Raw genomic sequence first — 14651 nt, forward strand, 5'->3', positions numbered from 1 at the left:
AAGCTTTTTGAAGGGTAATTTGCCATTATATTTTAATTCTTAAGAACTGTCTACATGTAGGTATTAAACTTTCAGAAATTTATTTTAAGGGAAACATTAAGGATGTGTGCAAAAATTTAACAAGAATGTTCATCACAGCAATGTTTATAAAAGAAAAACTGAAAGAATCTGAAAGTTCAAAAGAGGACTGGTAAATTTAAATAACAGGCTTTCATACAATGAAATGTTTTCAGCCATTAAAAAATAAAGTTGTAGATACAAATTTATTGACATAGATATTCATGACATGCTACGAAAAGAAAGTTTATATAAAAATTTGTACAAGAAAAATATACACAAAAATAATCAAGAATGATAGCCATTCAAAGTTTAAATATTTTAAAAAGAGAAAAAAAACAGGGGTAATATATCATACTCATAATGCAATAATAAATGATATCTCCCCAGATGGCATGAAGCCTGCCAATAGGATCTTAAAAAATTCAGTTAAAAATAATACTTATATAATATAATAATGATTTGTATATACCATATAGCCAATGTGGCAGAGACCAACTAATATTTCAACTTCTTGAAGGAAAGCCTAATCTACTGAGAGAAAGGGGAGAACCAGATAAGCAGGCATCTCTATTATACTGTGCACCTCATGAACACTCAGCAATACTTGGTGATGGCAGATGGTAGAACGGCTTTGCAGACCAGAAGGCCTCCAAGTTTTGCTAGCCTGGATGGAATCTATAATGTTGTCACACAGAACAGTGGGAGATATGTGTACGGTATGCATAGAATATGGTCCTTAACTCTTCCCAGTCTTGCTTCTTATTGGAGAGAGGGAAAAGATTGGCAGATGTAGCCAAGGCATAATGGATGTTTCCCTGGACCAAAGAATGAATTCAACATTGTACTGGGTAGTAACCAAGATGTAGATTTTTCTTTATTAATATCTTATATGTATTTATTTGCCATTTCATTGGCATATATGCTTAAAAAGTTCTTTGTTTTAAATGCAGGTTATCCAAGGACATTTGATCCTAATTTCAAGGGGCCTGTTGCCAAGAGGTAAGCAATTTTTTTCTTGGAAATGTATTTTTTAACAAACACAGAAAGCTTACTTTTGGTACCATTTTCTGGTCAATGGAGAATTGTATCTTCTATGAAGGGGAAATGACTTATTTTTAGCCTAAATGTCACCTCATTTATATAGAGAAAATACAGAGAATAAATCTTTCCATGACTCATGAATATCCTCTTTTATTCAGCAAATGAAATGCCTTAAATTATTAGACCGAAGAGTTTGTATTTCTCAAAAAGAGAAGCCTAAAAATGCTTTACAAGATGTAACCACTTTGTAGAGAAGCAAACACATTTGAGTAGTTGTTTTATGCACCTGTTTACTCTGTGATTCACCACTGCAAATGCAGAGTTGCTATGCCAACTTCTTCCACACCAGGTATTTGTGCTACTCAGCTTCCAAAAGCAGAGAGCTTTCTTAGAGACAACCATTCACCATTGCATCGTGTAAGCTTTCAGATATTTTAGACTGCTCTAGGGAAATAGGTACTTGTCTCAACTGGTGCTTCTCTCTCAAAGTTGTGTGGCATTTAAACACTATCCAATAATTCACAGGCTCTTTTATTATTATTTTTACCCTCTTTTCCAGGATTCCTGCTAATCAGAAAGGGATTTAAAGGGTAGAATAGGTAAAAATGAGGAGAAAATTATGCTGTTGGTAGCTGGGTTTTGCTTAGCTTTGACTTTGATTTCTGGCATTTGTTATAATAAACTGCTAGATGAAATAATGATCAGCATGCTTGTTTGCACTTGCCAACTATCAGCATGGACATTAGCATTTACTGTGCCTACAATATCCCGGCTTTAAACAAGTATGTGTTCAGTTTATTCTAATTCTGCAAAAAGCCAAGTTGTTTGTTTGGGGTTACTTATTCAAAGGGGTACCAATGCCTTCTTTAGATTAAGTCTGAAATCTCTCATTCTTTCCATGGTAACACCATGCATACATTCTGTTGTCCAGTATACAAACAGCCTCATTCAGTATGTGGGTTACTTTTACTGCACTTGCATTGATTTTACAGTAACTAATTTGTGAGAATCGAATCTAGCTTATTGGCCTTAAGGGACCTCAAGATATAACCCAGATTCAACAGTAGTAGTAGTTGTAGCAGTAATAATAATAATAATAATGTGCTGCCACATTTGGATGGACAAAATACAGATTAAAGGTGTGCCTTTTCTAGCTATAGAGAAGAAAGCAGAGCTATGCCGGGCTGGCTTTAGGTGTGGGGAAGGAGTTGAGATCTGTCTTTAGTTATTTAGAGTTTAATGATGGAAGCAGGGAGTCCAGGTAAAGTCTAACCAACTGTGATAATCACTATGAGCAAAGTAATTTATTTTTACTGAGGGCCTTTTGTGATGTCTTAGGCACCACAGAAGCCTTCAAAGGTGCAATGGTCATTATGTGGGCATACCTCCCCCACTCTCTAATCCAAGAACAGGGAAAAGTATTGTTAAAACCACAGGGGCTTAACTATAGGAAGACACAGTTGACGCATTTGTAACTTTCCTATAATGCCCTTCCTGGGAAAATAATTGGAGTGTTTAATGAGCAAATGAGAAAGCCCAAATTCTTCACATTACCCCTAGCAGCAGGGCCAGCTTTAGTAATACCTTTTGCTTACAGGTATCACTTCCCTTCTGAGAGATCCAAATTATTGTCAGATATTCAGGCCAACCCTTTCAGCATTCTCTGCTTCTCAGTCGACCATGTTCTGTACACCTCTCTCAGTTCACAAGGATATCATTTGTACCTAGTAATCACCCAACTTTAGTTACTTCTAAGAGAGGTGAAGGAATGATGGTAGTGCCATAGGAGATATTAACTCAGTTTCTCATTTGTTCCCATCCACTAAGAATTGGACCTATGGGAACCAATGCCCCATAATATTGATCCCCCCCAAAAGGATGATTTTGGTAGTTTAAGGTGTTTTTCCAGTCCCTTTTGAAAAGTAGTTATCCAGTGCTCAGGCTTTGTCCCCTATATTCAACAGAGTTTTTATAAGTTGTTTTTTTTTTTAAAGATTTTATTTATTTATTTGACAAGAGAGACAGCGAGAGAGGGAACACAAGCAGGAGGAGTGGGAGAGGGAGAAGCAGGCCTCCTGCCGAACAGGGAGCCCGATGCGGGGCTCGATCTCAGGACCCTGGATCATGACCTGAGCCGAAGGCAGACGCTTAACGACTGAGCCACCCCGGCGCCCCTATAAGTTTTTTTTTAACATTGGATTGAGATTGTAAGCTTGGTAAAAATGAAATGGCAGTGAAAATGACTGCAAATAGAAAACAAAGAAATAAGGCTCTTTTGTAAGATGCTACATGAGAAATTCCTCTTGTAATTTAGAACTAAGAAAAAGATTTTCATTCAATGGAGAATTAGTATACTTTCTTCTGTTAGATAAGGAGAACTGTGTAATCCACTATATTTCTCCTTTCGTACTGAATTCTAGAAAGCCCACTGATAAATTTAATTTCAATGCCAGCAACTACATTAGTCTTTGAGTCAAGAATTTCTTTTCGGGAGTTTGAATTTCTATTTCTATTTTAATAACTGTTGCACCCAGGTGTTTTAAGTCATTTCATTTAAGATTTTTTTTTCTGGAAGGAGGCAGCATATAGGTTGACAGGTAAATAGAAATAAAAGGCCTACATGTTCCATAATTGCCTTTTTTCCTTTATACACAAAACAGATGAAGGACAGAGGACTCATACTAATCAAATTGGTAGGTTTCACAGTGCTGAAAATAACTATTATTATGAAGGGTGGAAAATCTGTCTGAAATGTAATAAGATGCATTTATTTCTACCTGAAGCACTGGGAGGATGTGGCAAATCCACTGTCATGAAAGGGGTTCAAGAAGAGAAAGAAGCAGCATTCATTAAGGATGTGGTAGAGGGGATTCATTCACACAAAGGAGTCGGACTAAATGACCTCTAAGTCCTTTTCAACCATGAAATTTCACAACTGATTCAACTCTTAATGCCAAAGCACAGAAGGAAGAGTCCAGCTTATGGCCTAAGTGATACACATGGAAAGTACTGTACTGATGTCCTCTTGTGACTTCTAAAGTGCCATTATCAAGTAGACATCTCAAGTTACTGTGAGAATACAATGCTGTCTCTTAAATTTATGCAGTTATATTGGCTACTTGTTGAAATAATTGGTGTGCTTTTTTGTTATACCAATTATAACATCATTTATTTTTATTTCCTTCCATTTCCTTTCACATTTGGAGACTATCTAAAAGTTTTCAAAGGGAGTGCTATGGATATAGGCTTTTTATTTCAAACTATTTTGTAAGTCAAAATGGCTTGTAACTTTCTCTCTTCCCTCACATTCTCTCCAGTAGTGATTTATTCTCTAACACTCTCCTCACACTGATTTTGAGAAGGTTACCAATGATTTCCATCTTTCCAAGTGCAGTGGGTGGTGTCTTTTGTTTTAACCTCCCAGCAACGTTTGACAAGGGTGACCACTCTACTTTTTGAAACACTCTTTTCTCTTGGTTTCCTTGACCTTATACTCACCTGAAGATTCTTTTACCTCATTGATCTCTACTTTTCAGTTTCCTCAATCTTTGCTTGATCTCCATATGTTGGGATGCCACAGGATTTGGTCCTTGGCCGTCTACTCTTCTCCTTTTCTAGTCTATTTTCAGACTAAGCCAATAACTTTAAGTATTATCTGCATGTCAATGACTCCCAAGCTTGTATAGTTACCAATGACTCTTCCATTGACCTCTGTATTTCCGGATTTAGCTGCCTACTTGACATGTCTCTTTGAATTCTCAATACTTATTCTCTCTTAATCTGGCCCAACTGAGCTCTTGATTCCTACTCTTTCCCCAAAGTTCTAAAACCTCCCCCTCTGTCTTCTCCATCTCAGAAAATGACACCAATATCCATTAGGTTACACATCCTTGGTTTCTTATTTTTTTCTCATCTCCCACATTCACTCCATAGGAAGTCTTATTGGCTTTAGCTCCACAATATATCACCAGACCAACTGCTTCTCCATCTTTCCTGCTACCACCTTCATCCATGGCTCTATACATCCTGCCTGTACTTTTGCACTGGACCCTAGAATCGTCTTCCTTCTTACACTCCTGCTTTTCTTAAATCCATTATCCACACAAGACCCTGAGTGAACTTTCAAATCATAGATGAAATTACACAGCTCTTCTACTTATATATTTTCAATAGCTTCCCATAGCACTTTGATTAAAACTCAAACTTACTGGGCCTTACATGAGTGCCCTTTGTGTAATTCGCTGACCTTATCTTCTACCACTCTTTTTCTCTTTATTCTCTCATTGTAGCTACACTTGCTTTCTTCCAAATTTTTGAACATTCTAAACTTACATCCATCTTGGAGACTTTGTGTTTGTTATTCCTCTGCCTGAAATGTTTTGCCCCCAGACCTTTATATGGCTGGCTACCTCTTATCATCCTGCTCCTAACTGCCATTGCCTAAGAGGCCTTAATGACAACCCAGTCCCCCAGTCACTCTCTCTCTCCCTTTTTTTTAGTAGTTTCAACTTTTCATTTAAATTCCAGTTAGTTAACATAGTCACTCTCTGCCACATCATTTAATTGTATTTACTTTATAATATTTATCACTACTGAAAAACTGCTTTAGTCATTTCTTTGCTTACATAATTAATGTCCTGTCTAGAGTATCAGGTCAATGAAAAGCAAGAACCTTGTCTCTTTTGTTCATCATTCTATCCCTGGGTTTAGAAAGTCCCTGACACCTATGTATTTGTTGGATGACTAAATGAACTATCACCCTAGCTTCAAAACTGAAGATGTGCTGGAAAGGATAGACGCTAGTTGGAAAGAAGGCAGGGTTCCATTTAGAAGACTATTTCAGTAATCCAGCTGAGAAATGATTAAAACGTGGACTAAGGCAGTGGCCCTGGGAGAGAAGTTTAAGTGGTAATGAAAAGGCAAAACCTTTAAGACTTTTGGACTGACTGTATGTTGGGGATAGAAAAGAGAATTTAGCATGGCTGTGTCTGATATTCAGATGGATTGTGGTTATGATCACCAAAGCAGGAAACACATGAGGAGAAGAAGGATGGTTATGAAGGGCAGAGAAAACCATAAATTTAGATTTTGAAATGTTGAGTTTGGGATTCCTGTGGCATATCCAGGTAGGAATATTTAGTAGAAAGTCAGAAATATACTTCTGAGGCTCTTGGAAATATTGATATATTTCTTTTAACTAAAAAAGTATGTAAATAAAGAGGAAAATTTGAAAGAATATTAAAGTGTAATAAAAAACTGTAAGGGGGTGACTGGGTGTCTCAGTTGGTTAAGCATCTGCCTTCGACTCAGTTCATGATCTCAGGGTCCTGGGATCGAGCCCCACATTGGGCTCCCTGCTCGGTGGGGAGTCTGCTTCTCCCTCTCCCTCTGCCGCTTCCCCTGCTTGTCCTCTCTCGCTCTCAAATAAATAAATAACATCTTAAAAAATAAAACATTAAAAAAATACTGTAAGTTTTCTCTTCTGAGAAATACTCCCTGATCATCCCTAGAATAAATTGCAGGTACTTTCTTCGCTGTTCTCAGAATACTCTGCGTACTTATAATACTGTATTGTAATTAGTTGTTTGCTTGGCTAATTCTTCAATTAAATCATGAGTTCTGCTAAGTAGTAACAGTTTTGGTCATGTCGCACCCCTACTCAAATTTCACCAGTGAGTTTCTACTGCTAAACATTAATTCCCATGCCTTAATATTAAATTCAAATCCCTACACAAATTTGTCTTACTATATCTGCCTAAACTACTCTTCCTCCCCTTGGTTCTGTCTCTCTCTCTCTCTCTCTCTCTGGGGTTTCTAAACCCTTGAATGAAATTTCTGTTGAATCAAACCAGTCCTGTATACTTCTGCAGGGTCTGAAAATTTATTATGTCAGTGGCCTAGAATTACAACAACTCAGGGATGATGACTGGCACTAACAAATCTCACAAGAGACTGATGTATAAAACCAGAATACCAATGCAGTAATTTACATTAAGAAATTTAATTGCTGAGCAGACCTGGTGTTCATGTTGGCCTGACCAGCACATTGCTCCCTTTAGACAAACTACACGAGAAACCTAATTATTAAAAGGTTGCTTGATGAGTGTATAGTTCAAACAAGGGAATTGCATGAGTAGAATGCCTAATGGCATCAGGTGCTGGCCGCCTATGGTGTCTATCAACGGAATTGGATCCTCACATGAGTTTGATTTGGTGCCCTAACCTGGAGAGTGCTTGAAGGGCAGATCTGTTTGATCATTATCTGCACTTCTCTTTAGATATGTTAATAAAGTCAGTAAGTTTAAAATCAGGCTTGTTGGACTGGGAGGCTTATAGTATCATTGAAGTGACTATGTACATCTCTGCTTTAATTATGTGTTGATTTCTTAGTTTAACTCTCAGAAAGCAGCATTATTTTCTATTCTCTCAAGTTTTGGGGAAGCACCTTACTGTTACATAAAGTGGTAGTCTTCCTTGCTTAATGGCCCTGCGCAGGATCCACCCCTTCTGACCCCAGTCTCAGAGTATCTTCCTCCACTGAAATCCTGCAGCTTTTGCTGTGAATGATATTCAGTACATTCTACTTGTGATTGCTTTTTAACTTGTACTCATGTATTATTTTGTCATCTGTCTTATAATTCTCTTGAAGCACAGAGATCTGCATTCAGTATATATGTGAATAATGATGAGGGCTGGCTTTTTTCCCCCCCTCAATATACCATTAGCTAGAGCATCTACTCCTTGGATAGCATTCTGTTTATAAAGAATGGGGTTATTTCTTTCATAGCTGTGCTTATAAATGTTAATATTCTTTTAATCTGCATCTTTCAGGTGAGCTTTCCCATTGAAAAATAAATAAAATAAACAAATCCCATCTCCATGTCCTGAGAAGATAATATATGACCTTTATTGTAGAGTGCCAATTGTAGCAATTTGGACTTTATTTTTTCAGACTTGGACCACAGGTCAAGCAAATGGTCATAACATTTTAATGGCTTTGCTCTAACATAAAATGAATGAGATAAACAGAATAAACAACTTTTTACACTTGGACCTATAAATCTTTGACCTGCCTTGACATAGCATACTTGGATCTGCACTGCATAGAGTGTCATGCCCTCTGTGGACACTTCATTAAAACTAATTGAATTCAAAATTGGTATGTATTACATAAGCCCTAGTAATGCAAATAGCTCAGAGGACTCTGATGTTATTTTCCTATTAGCTGAGAGTTGCATTTAGGAATTTGAGCACCCATATCACACCAATGTCATTTGAAAATGGTAATAGAATTTGGATAGCTTCTCAGCAAGAGCTTTAAATACGACTTTAAAGTCCTAGAGTTCAAACCTGTAAGTAAGGCTTTACTTACAGTCATATATGATGACTGTTTTGCCTCAAATACAATAGTGAGTGCTATGGCCATTATTCAGCCTCTTGTGAGGTTCACCCTTGTGTTTATCCATAGGTTCTATGTCACTCTGCTTCCTCCTCAGCCTTGCTTTCCTTTAGTCATTGAACAAATATTTATAATACACATAACTCTGTGATAAGAATTATGCTAGTGGGTGATAATACAAAGATAGGATGTCCTTGTCCTCAGGAATTAGATAATAGAAGAAACAGACAACTGAAAAAACTTTATGGTTCAATGTAGAAAGTACAAGCAGTGGAAGAGAACAAAGGACCTCTTAGCTGTGGATGTCTTATGTGGCTGCTCTTCCAAAGATTAGTATTCATTTATTTTCATTCAACAAATATTTATTGTTCATCTGTTATTTGCCCAATATCCTCTAGGCATTAAAGATATAGTGATGAGCAAGATAGACAAGGCACCTGTTTTTTTGGAAGAGGGAAGAGATAGGGCAGACAACATCTGAGAAATGAACATGACAGTATCACAAAGTGGAAACTATGAGGAAGAAAACGAAACAGTATGATGTGATAATGCATAGCTGAGGATGGGGTTGGGCTCTAATTTAGACTTTGTGGCCACAGTAGACCTCTTTATAGAGCTGACAATTGAAATGCGACCTGAATTGCAAGGAGGAGCTAGCCATACAAAGATTGAGGACATGGCACTTCAGACAGAGGAATAGCAAAACATAAAGTCTTTAAAGAGGGAATAAGCTTAGTATGTTCAAAGAGCAGAATGAAGGCTGGTGTGAGTGCAGTATGATGGAAAGGGGATGGGGTTGGGGATGGAAAGGGGATGGGGTTTTTTTAGTTATAATGGAGAAGGAAAAGAGAAGAGGTATATGTAGATTCCAGATCATGCATTAGTCTTTTCTTTCATTCATAACTCTTATCTGTTATGCACGTGGGCATACAGAAATTAATAAGACATAGACTATACTCTCAATAAACTTAAAATTTAAACTACTAACTTCAATATAAAAAATACTGACTTGATACACAGAGATACAGGCATAATTCAGGGGGATAGAGTAAAATGAATGAAATGAATAATTATTCCCAATTGGAAGGATGAAAAAAGGTTTTTTGAAGGTATCATTTGAGCTGGACCTTGGAAGAGGAGAATGATTTTAATAGAGATTGAAGAACAGAATCAGACTCATGGAGGCCTATGTTGCAGATTGAGTTATCCAGAAGCAGATGGTGAGCTGGAATTTGGGGTGCAAGCTCTTTATTAGGAATCAACACCAGTGAAAAGAAGGGGAAGAAGGTGGGATTGCACAGAGAGAGATGTCAGCTGCTACCACAAAGCCTCAACCCACCTAGCAGGGAGCTCTGGAGTACATACTGTCCCTCCCAGGAGTCTGGAGTAACTCTGAAATGGCTACATCTTAATGAGCCCACTTGGCTCAGTCCCTGGTTTGTCAGCTGTCCTTGGAGGGCATAACCTGGTGTGAAGTGGCTGAGGCAGACTGTGAAGATCCTGGCACATAAAGGCTGTTGATGACCACACTTGCCCCAACCAGGCAGTAAGTGCTTCTTGAAGGGAACCCGGGTGGTGCATCTCCAGGGGGACCACAGAATGTGAGTGCATGGTGTGTTCCATGGTGTTCCAGAGGGACTGGAACAGAGACTCGGGCAAAACCCACCTTGGGAATGAAACTGAGCAGCTTGTTTGGGATTACAGAGAAGTTTAAAGGGCATGATGAGGATTTAGGACTCTTTTTCCTTTGGGGATTTGTTAAGGGAGTTATGTAGGACTATGTGATCATGTAATGCTCTGCTTTTGGGAGAGAACCCCACGTAGTGAAGCTAGGGCAGCAGCACCTATTAGAAGTAAGAGTTGCCATAGAACATGGCTGCTTAATAAATTTTTGTGTGGGGGGAGGGAGAGAGACTATGCATTGTGTCCATTTTCATCTGGTCTCTTATTCTTGGATAATAGTATCCTTAATGTTTCATTCACCACAGACATTTGACTCTTCACCTTTACTATGATGACAACTAAAATATTTCTCATAGACCCATAGCTTCTTTTCTTGGAGAAGCTAATGCTTGTTTTTATTACTATACACCTGTATACCATACACCATATTACCATATACCTGTGTCAGAAGAGTTTATTACCACATACTCTTCAAATGTTGTTATATTCAGGCTGTTTTGCTACTGAATGAATTTTTCATTTGCTCTTAACCATTATAATACTTTAAGTTTGAATTCTTTTGGCAAGACAATGGGGAGAAAAACTATTTTTCTGTTTAAAAATTGGAAGTACTTCGTGTCCATTTGGAGCAGGAGACCCATGAGTGGGCACAATGGGGAAGCCAGTAGGGGTGAAGCAGCTTCCAAGGGGTTGGGCCCAGGGGTGTGGCCCTCACTCTGTAACTGGGCTGGATAATGTGAAATGAAGCCTCTGGAGGCAATCCTAGTAACAGCATCTCATTATGGAATTTCTAAATCATTCAGACACCAGCAGTGTGGAGCCAGGTTACTAATTCTTAATAGAACCACAGAAAACCCAGGAGTAGAAAGAGCATTATCAGGAGGCAGAAAGGCAAAGCCTAGTAGAATTCTCTCCACTCACTAGCAGGTGACCTTAATTGCTTTTCTTAATGTAATGACTATGCAACTGTTTGATATGAAGGTTATTTTCCAGTTAAATCTGTGAGGAAAAATTAGTGAAGAAGTATATCAAACTTCATCTAGGTATTGGTATTTAATTTAAATCTTTCCCAAATTGTGCTTTAGTTTTTTTTAGATGATTATTTTGCTTGGTTGGTTAAGTAAGGAATTATTAAATAAATAGCGTATGCAAATGTCAGTTAAGCGTTACTTGAAATGCCTTTCTATTTTGGTAATGAAGCCATCAGTCAGGCATGACCCTTCACTTGATATGAGCTTGTCCAAATCCTATATATAGCCTCTTAGAGAAAAAAACAAAACAAAACAACAACAGCTTTTTATTGCTGGCGTTATAAACCCAAATGGACAAAGTGACAACAAACCTCACAACTGTGTATTTTAACAGTCAGGACATGATAAAATTAGACTAAAACTTCCCAACACATGTCATATTGTCATTTTGATTTAAGTTACTTGTTAAAAATTTATCCAAGATGTCATTGTGTTTCATGATTTACAAGTATAGATATCACTTTATGTGCTCTAGACTTTTGAATTCAGATCATTATGCATTTATTTCAAGCTGGAAGTCTCCTATTTACTTGGTGAAATGTCTTCAAGAATTAATTCCTTCACATTGGTAAAGGCGTGGCCCTGTAAAATATTATTTATCTTATGTTTCTTGGTAATTTGTCATGTATTCTTCAGCGAATGCTTTCTGTCAGAAATGTAAAAAAAAAAAAGGCTCAATGCTGAAAATTGAAAGAAAAGTATTGTTTGCTCAAAATTTAAAGTAAAAAAATTTACACTAGAGTTGATGGTCTCTATGTGCCTTATTCTTAATGTTTCCCTCCTAAAAACATTCCATTGTAATGTGCATTTACATTTTATACGTCCCCCTTGTGCCCTGCAATAAGTATAGAAGAAGTGTAGAAGGTACTGTTAGTTTACATTTGTGCATTTGATATCACAACTTGTTTTTTCAGATTCAGGAAACCAAAGTTACAACCACATAAGCCACCTTCTCCATATGCATTATCCATAATTTAATTTTGTTCAATAAAAGAGGGAATGAAACTACATCTCTTCCTTTCTGGAAGAGGTTTGATTTCCCATCCCACTGCCATCACCTTCCTCCCTAAAACTCTGGCTTTAATATGTGTGCATAATATTTGTGCTGAATTTATGAATTTATTTAATATTCTTGGTTCCCTAAACTATGTATTATAGTTTTGGTGTACTGTTTATTCTGTGATCTGTTTTGGATTAGTAGACCATGTCTACTTCCCTAACCTGATAGGCCGTCTGTATCATTTACAGTTCCCCGGGGGAGTTAAAACTCACACACATAAACTTTAGCAAGTTGTTAAGTGCTAAACCATGATGATGATTGTAAGGGCAATAGAATTTCCAGTTATAGAAGAAAGACCTCAGTCAAGTGATAAAGATCAGATTTAATGTACAAGAGAACTTTTGAACTGAGCCTGGAAAGATGGGTTGGAAGAGTATTTTGCAAAGAAAAGGACAAAGTATTCCAAGTTTTAAAAAAAAATCTATAAAGGCAAAAAGTCTTCATTCAGTATTTGGAATACTATCCTAAACATAGGGCTTCATCTCTTGTAGATATCCTGAAGGCCAGTTTGCATTAGGAGGTCAGCCCAACTATTGAAACTTATTTGACTTGTACCCTCTTTGAACTGGCCCAGTTTTTTCATTGGATTGGTCATATTGACTGTCTTGGTATTGAGTAGATACAATCTCCGCATCTTTAACAAGGAGCATGGTATTGTCTCTTAATATCTCTAACTTTCATTGCCTGAGTGTGCTAAAATGTGAGGAGCCCTTTAGCTACAATCTTATGGTTTGTGAGTTCAATTTTAATTCCCTTAAAAATCAGAACCTGGTATGACCCATGCTGAATTGTTTTACACCCCTGGGAATATGCAGAGTAAAATAAGAATATGTTATTTCTTAGTTGGAACAGCCATAGAAAGTGTTTTGTTTTAAGGAATTTTCATTTATTTAAGTAGGTAATACATGTAGGTAAACATTTCAAACAGTACAGAAAAGACATCGAGTCCCTAGCACCTCAGAATCCTTCCTCAGAGACAACAAATACTATCAATGACTCGTGTAGCCTTTCAAATTAATGTATGCATGTAAAATTTTGTATATACTTGTATGTATATACATACATACATACATATATATCTTATATATCCCTTTCTTTATGTAAAAAATAATAGCACACCATAATAGCTTTTTCTACTGTTTATTTTTTCTCTACTGTATTTAGGCTAACACTACATCTGGGAGATCAATTCATTAGTATATACAGAGAAGTCATAGGAGTTTGAAGAGAGGTCTTGAAGGAAATGTATTAGATTCTTAAAACTTTATTACTATCCATACAATTTGAAGAAATAATGTCCTCAATATTCTTCTTTGTCTTCTACTTATATATAAAGGTCAAATCCACATGTTTCTTGTGTAACTCTTAGCCCTAGTTACTCCCTGGCAGAATCAATTGCTCTTTTGTCTGTGTTCTTTAAATATTTTATACATTATACATACTCCACTTATGACCCTGATCATATTGAGGGTTTTTTGTTTGCTTTTTTATCTGTTTTTATCCATGAATAGATTGTGAGTTCCTTGAAGCTTTTCTTTTCTCTCTGGATCCTTATTCCCCAGTATAGAGTCTGGTACCTAATAGGTGCTCAGTACATGTTTGCCTGATTTTTAAAAAGTGTGAGGCCCTTAACCTTCAGTGTTCATAGATTCCGTATTTTTGTTTCCTTGTTGTTATCCTTTGGCATTTGATTTGAAATACTTATTTCCCAATAATAACTACTCTTTTTTGTTTGTTTGTTGGCTATGGAGCAGGAAAAGAATTATGGGTGAAAAATAAAACAAAGAAATCACCTGCAAATATTTATACAATGCATCTTTTATAAACTTTTATGAGAAAAATAGATGATCCTCCCATTTTGTGTTACAAATTGCTGAGGAAAGGCTGATGTGGCTAAAATAAATATACACCCTCCAGCTTGGAGTAATTACCCATAGATGTGTTTGCGTATATACACTTCTTGAACCTACTCTGTGATGTATGCACACATTTGTGTAATGCTCACAAAGATGCTTCATGTCATTACTTTGAAAATCTTCATGTTTGGCTTAGTCAAGCAAAAACTGCTTTAATAGCATCTTAGATTTTGTTGCCATGCTGTAAGAGTACAGAACTGTATTTTCATTCATATAGCACTATGCTCCACTCATTTATATCATCCTCCTTTGCTTGCAATATTTAATAGAACTTTTGATGTAAATGCAAATAGTTGAAAGAATTATTTTGTATTTGTTCATATTACAGAGCTTATGGGTCTGGTCTAGCTATCCTTACTCAGAGCATGAGCATTATTCTTCACATTGCTTTGAAGATCATTTAAGACTCATCTTTAAACTGCCTCATTATGTCTTTCAGAAATACAGTTCTCATATAACAA

At 36.8% G+C, this 14651-nt stretch overlaps 1 protein-coding gene across 2 annotated transcripts in view; it reads left to right on the plus strand.

Moving 5' to 3' along the window:
* SLC44A5 (solute carrier family 44 member 5) overlaps positions 1–14651 on the plus strand; it is a 350669-nt gene that overhangs the window by 196143 nt on the left and 139875 nt on the right. For both annotated transcript variants that reach the window (XM_078072903.1, XM_078072904.1), the window contains one exon: positions 1011–1059. In XM_078072903.1, coding sequence (XP_077929029.1) covers positions 1011–1059 — 49 coding nt within the window. The remainder of the gene's footprint in view (positions 1–1010; positions 1060–14651) is intronic.

Source organism: Halichoerus grypus, chromosome 5 (genome assembly GCF_964656455.1).
Source record: "Halichoerus grypus chromosome 5, mHalGry1.hap1.1, whole genome shotgun sequence".
NCBI classification, from domain to species: Eukaryota; Metazoa; Chordata; class Mammalia; order Carnivora; family Phocidae; genus Halichoerus; species Halichoerus grypus.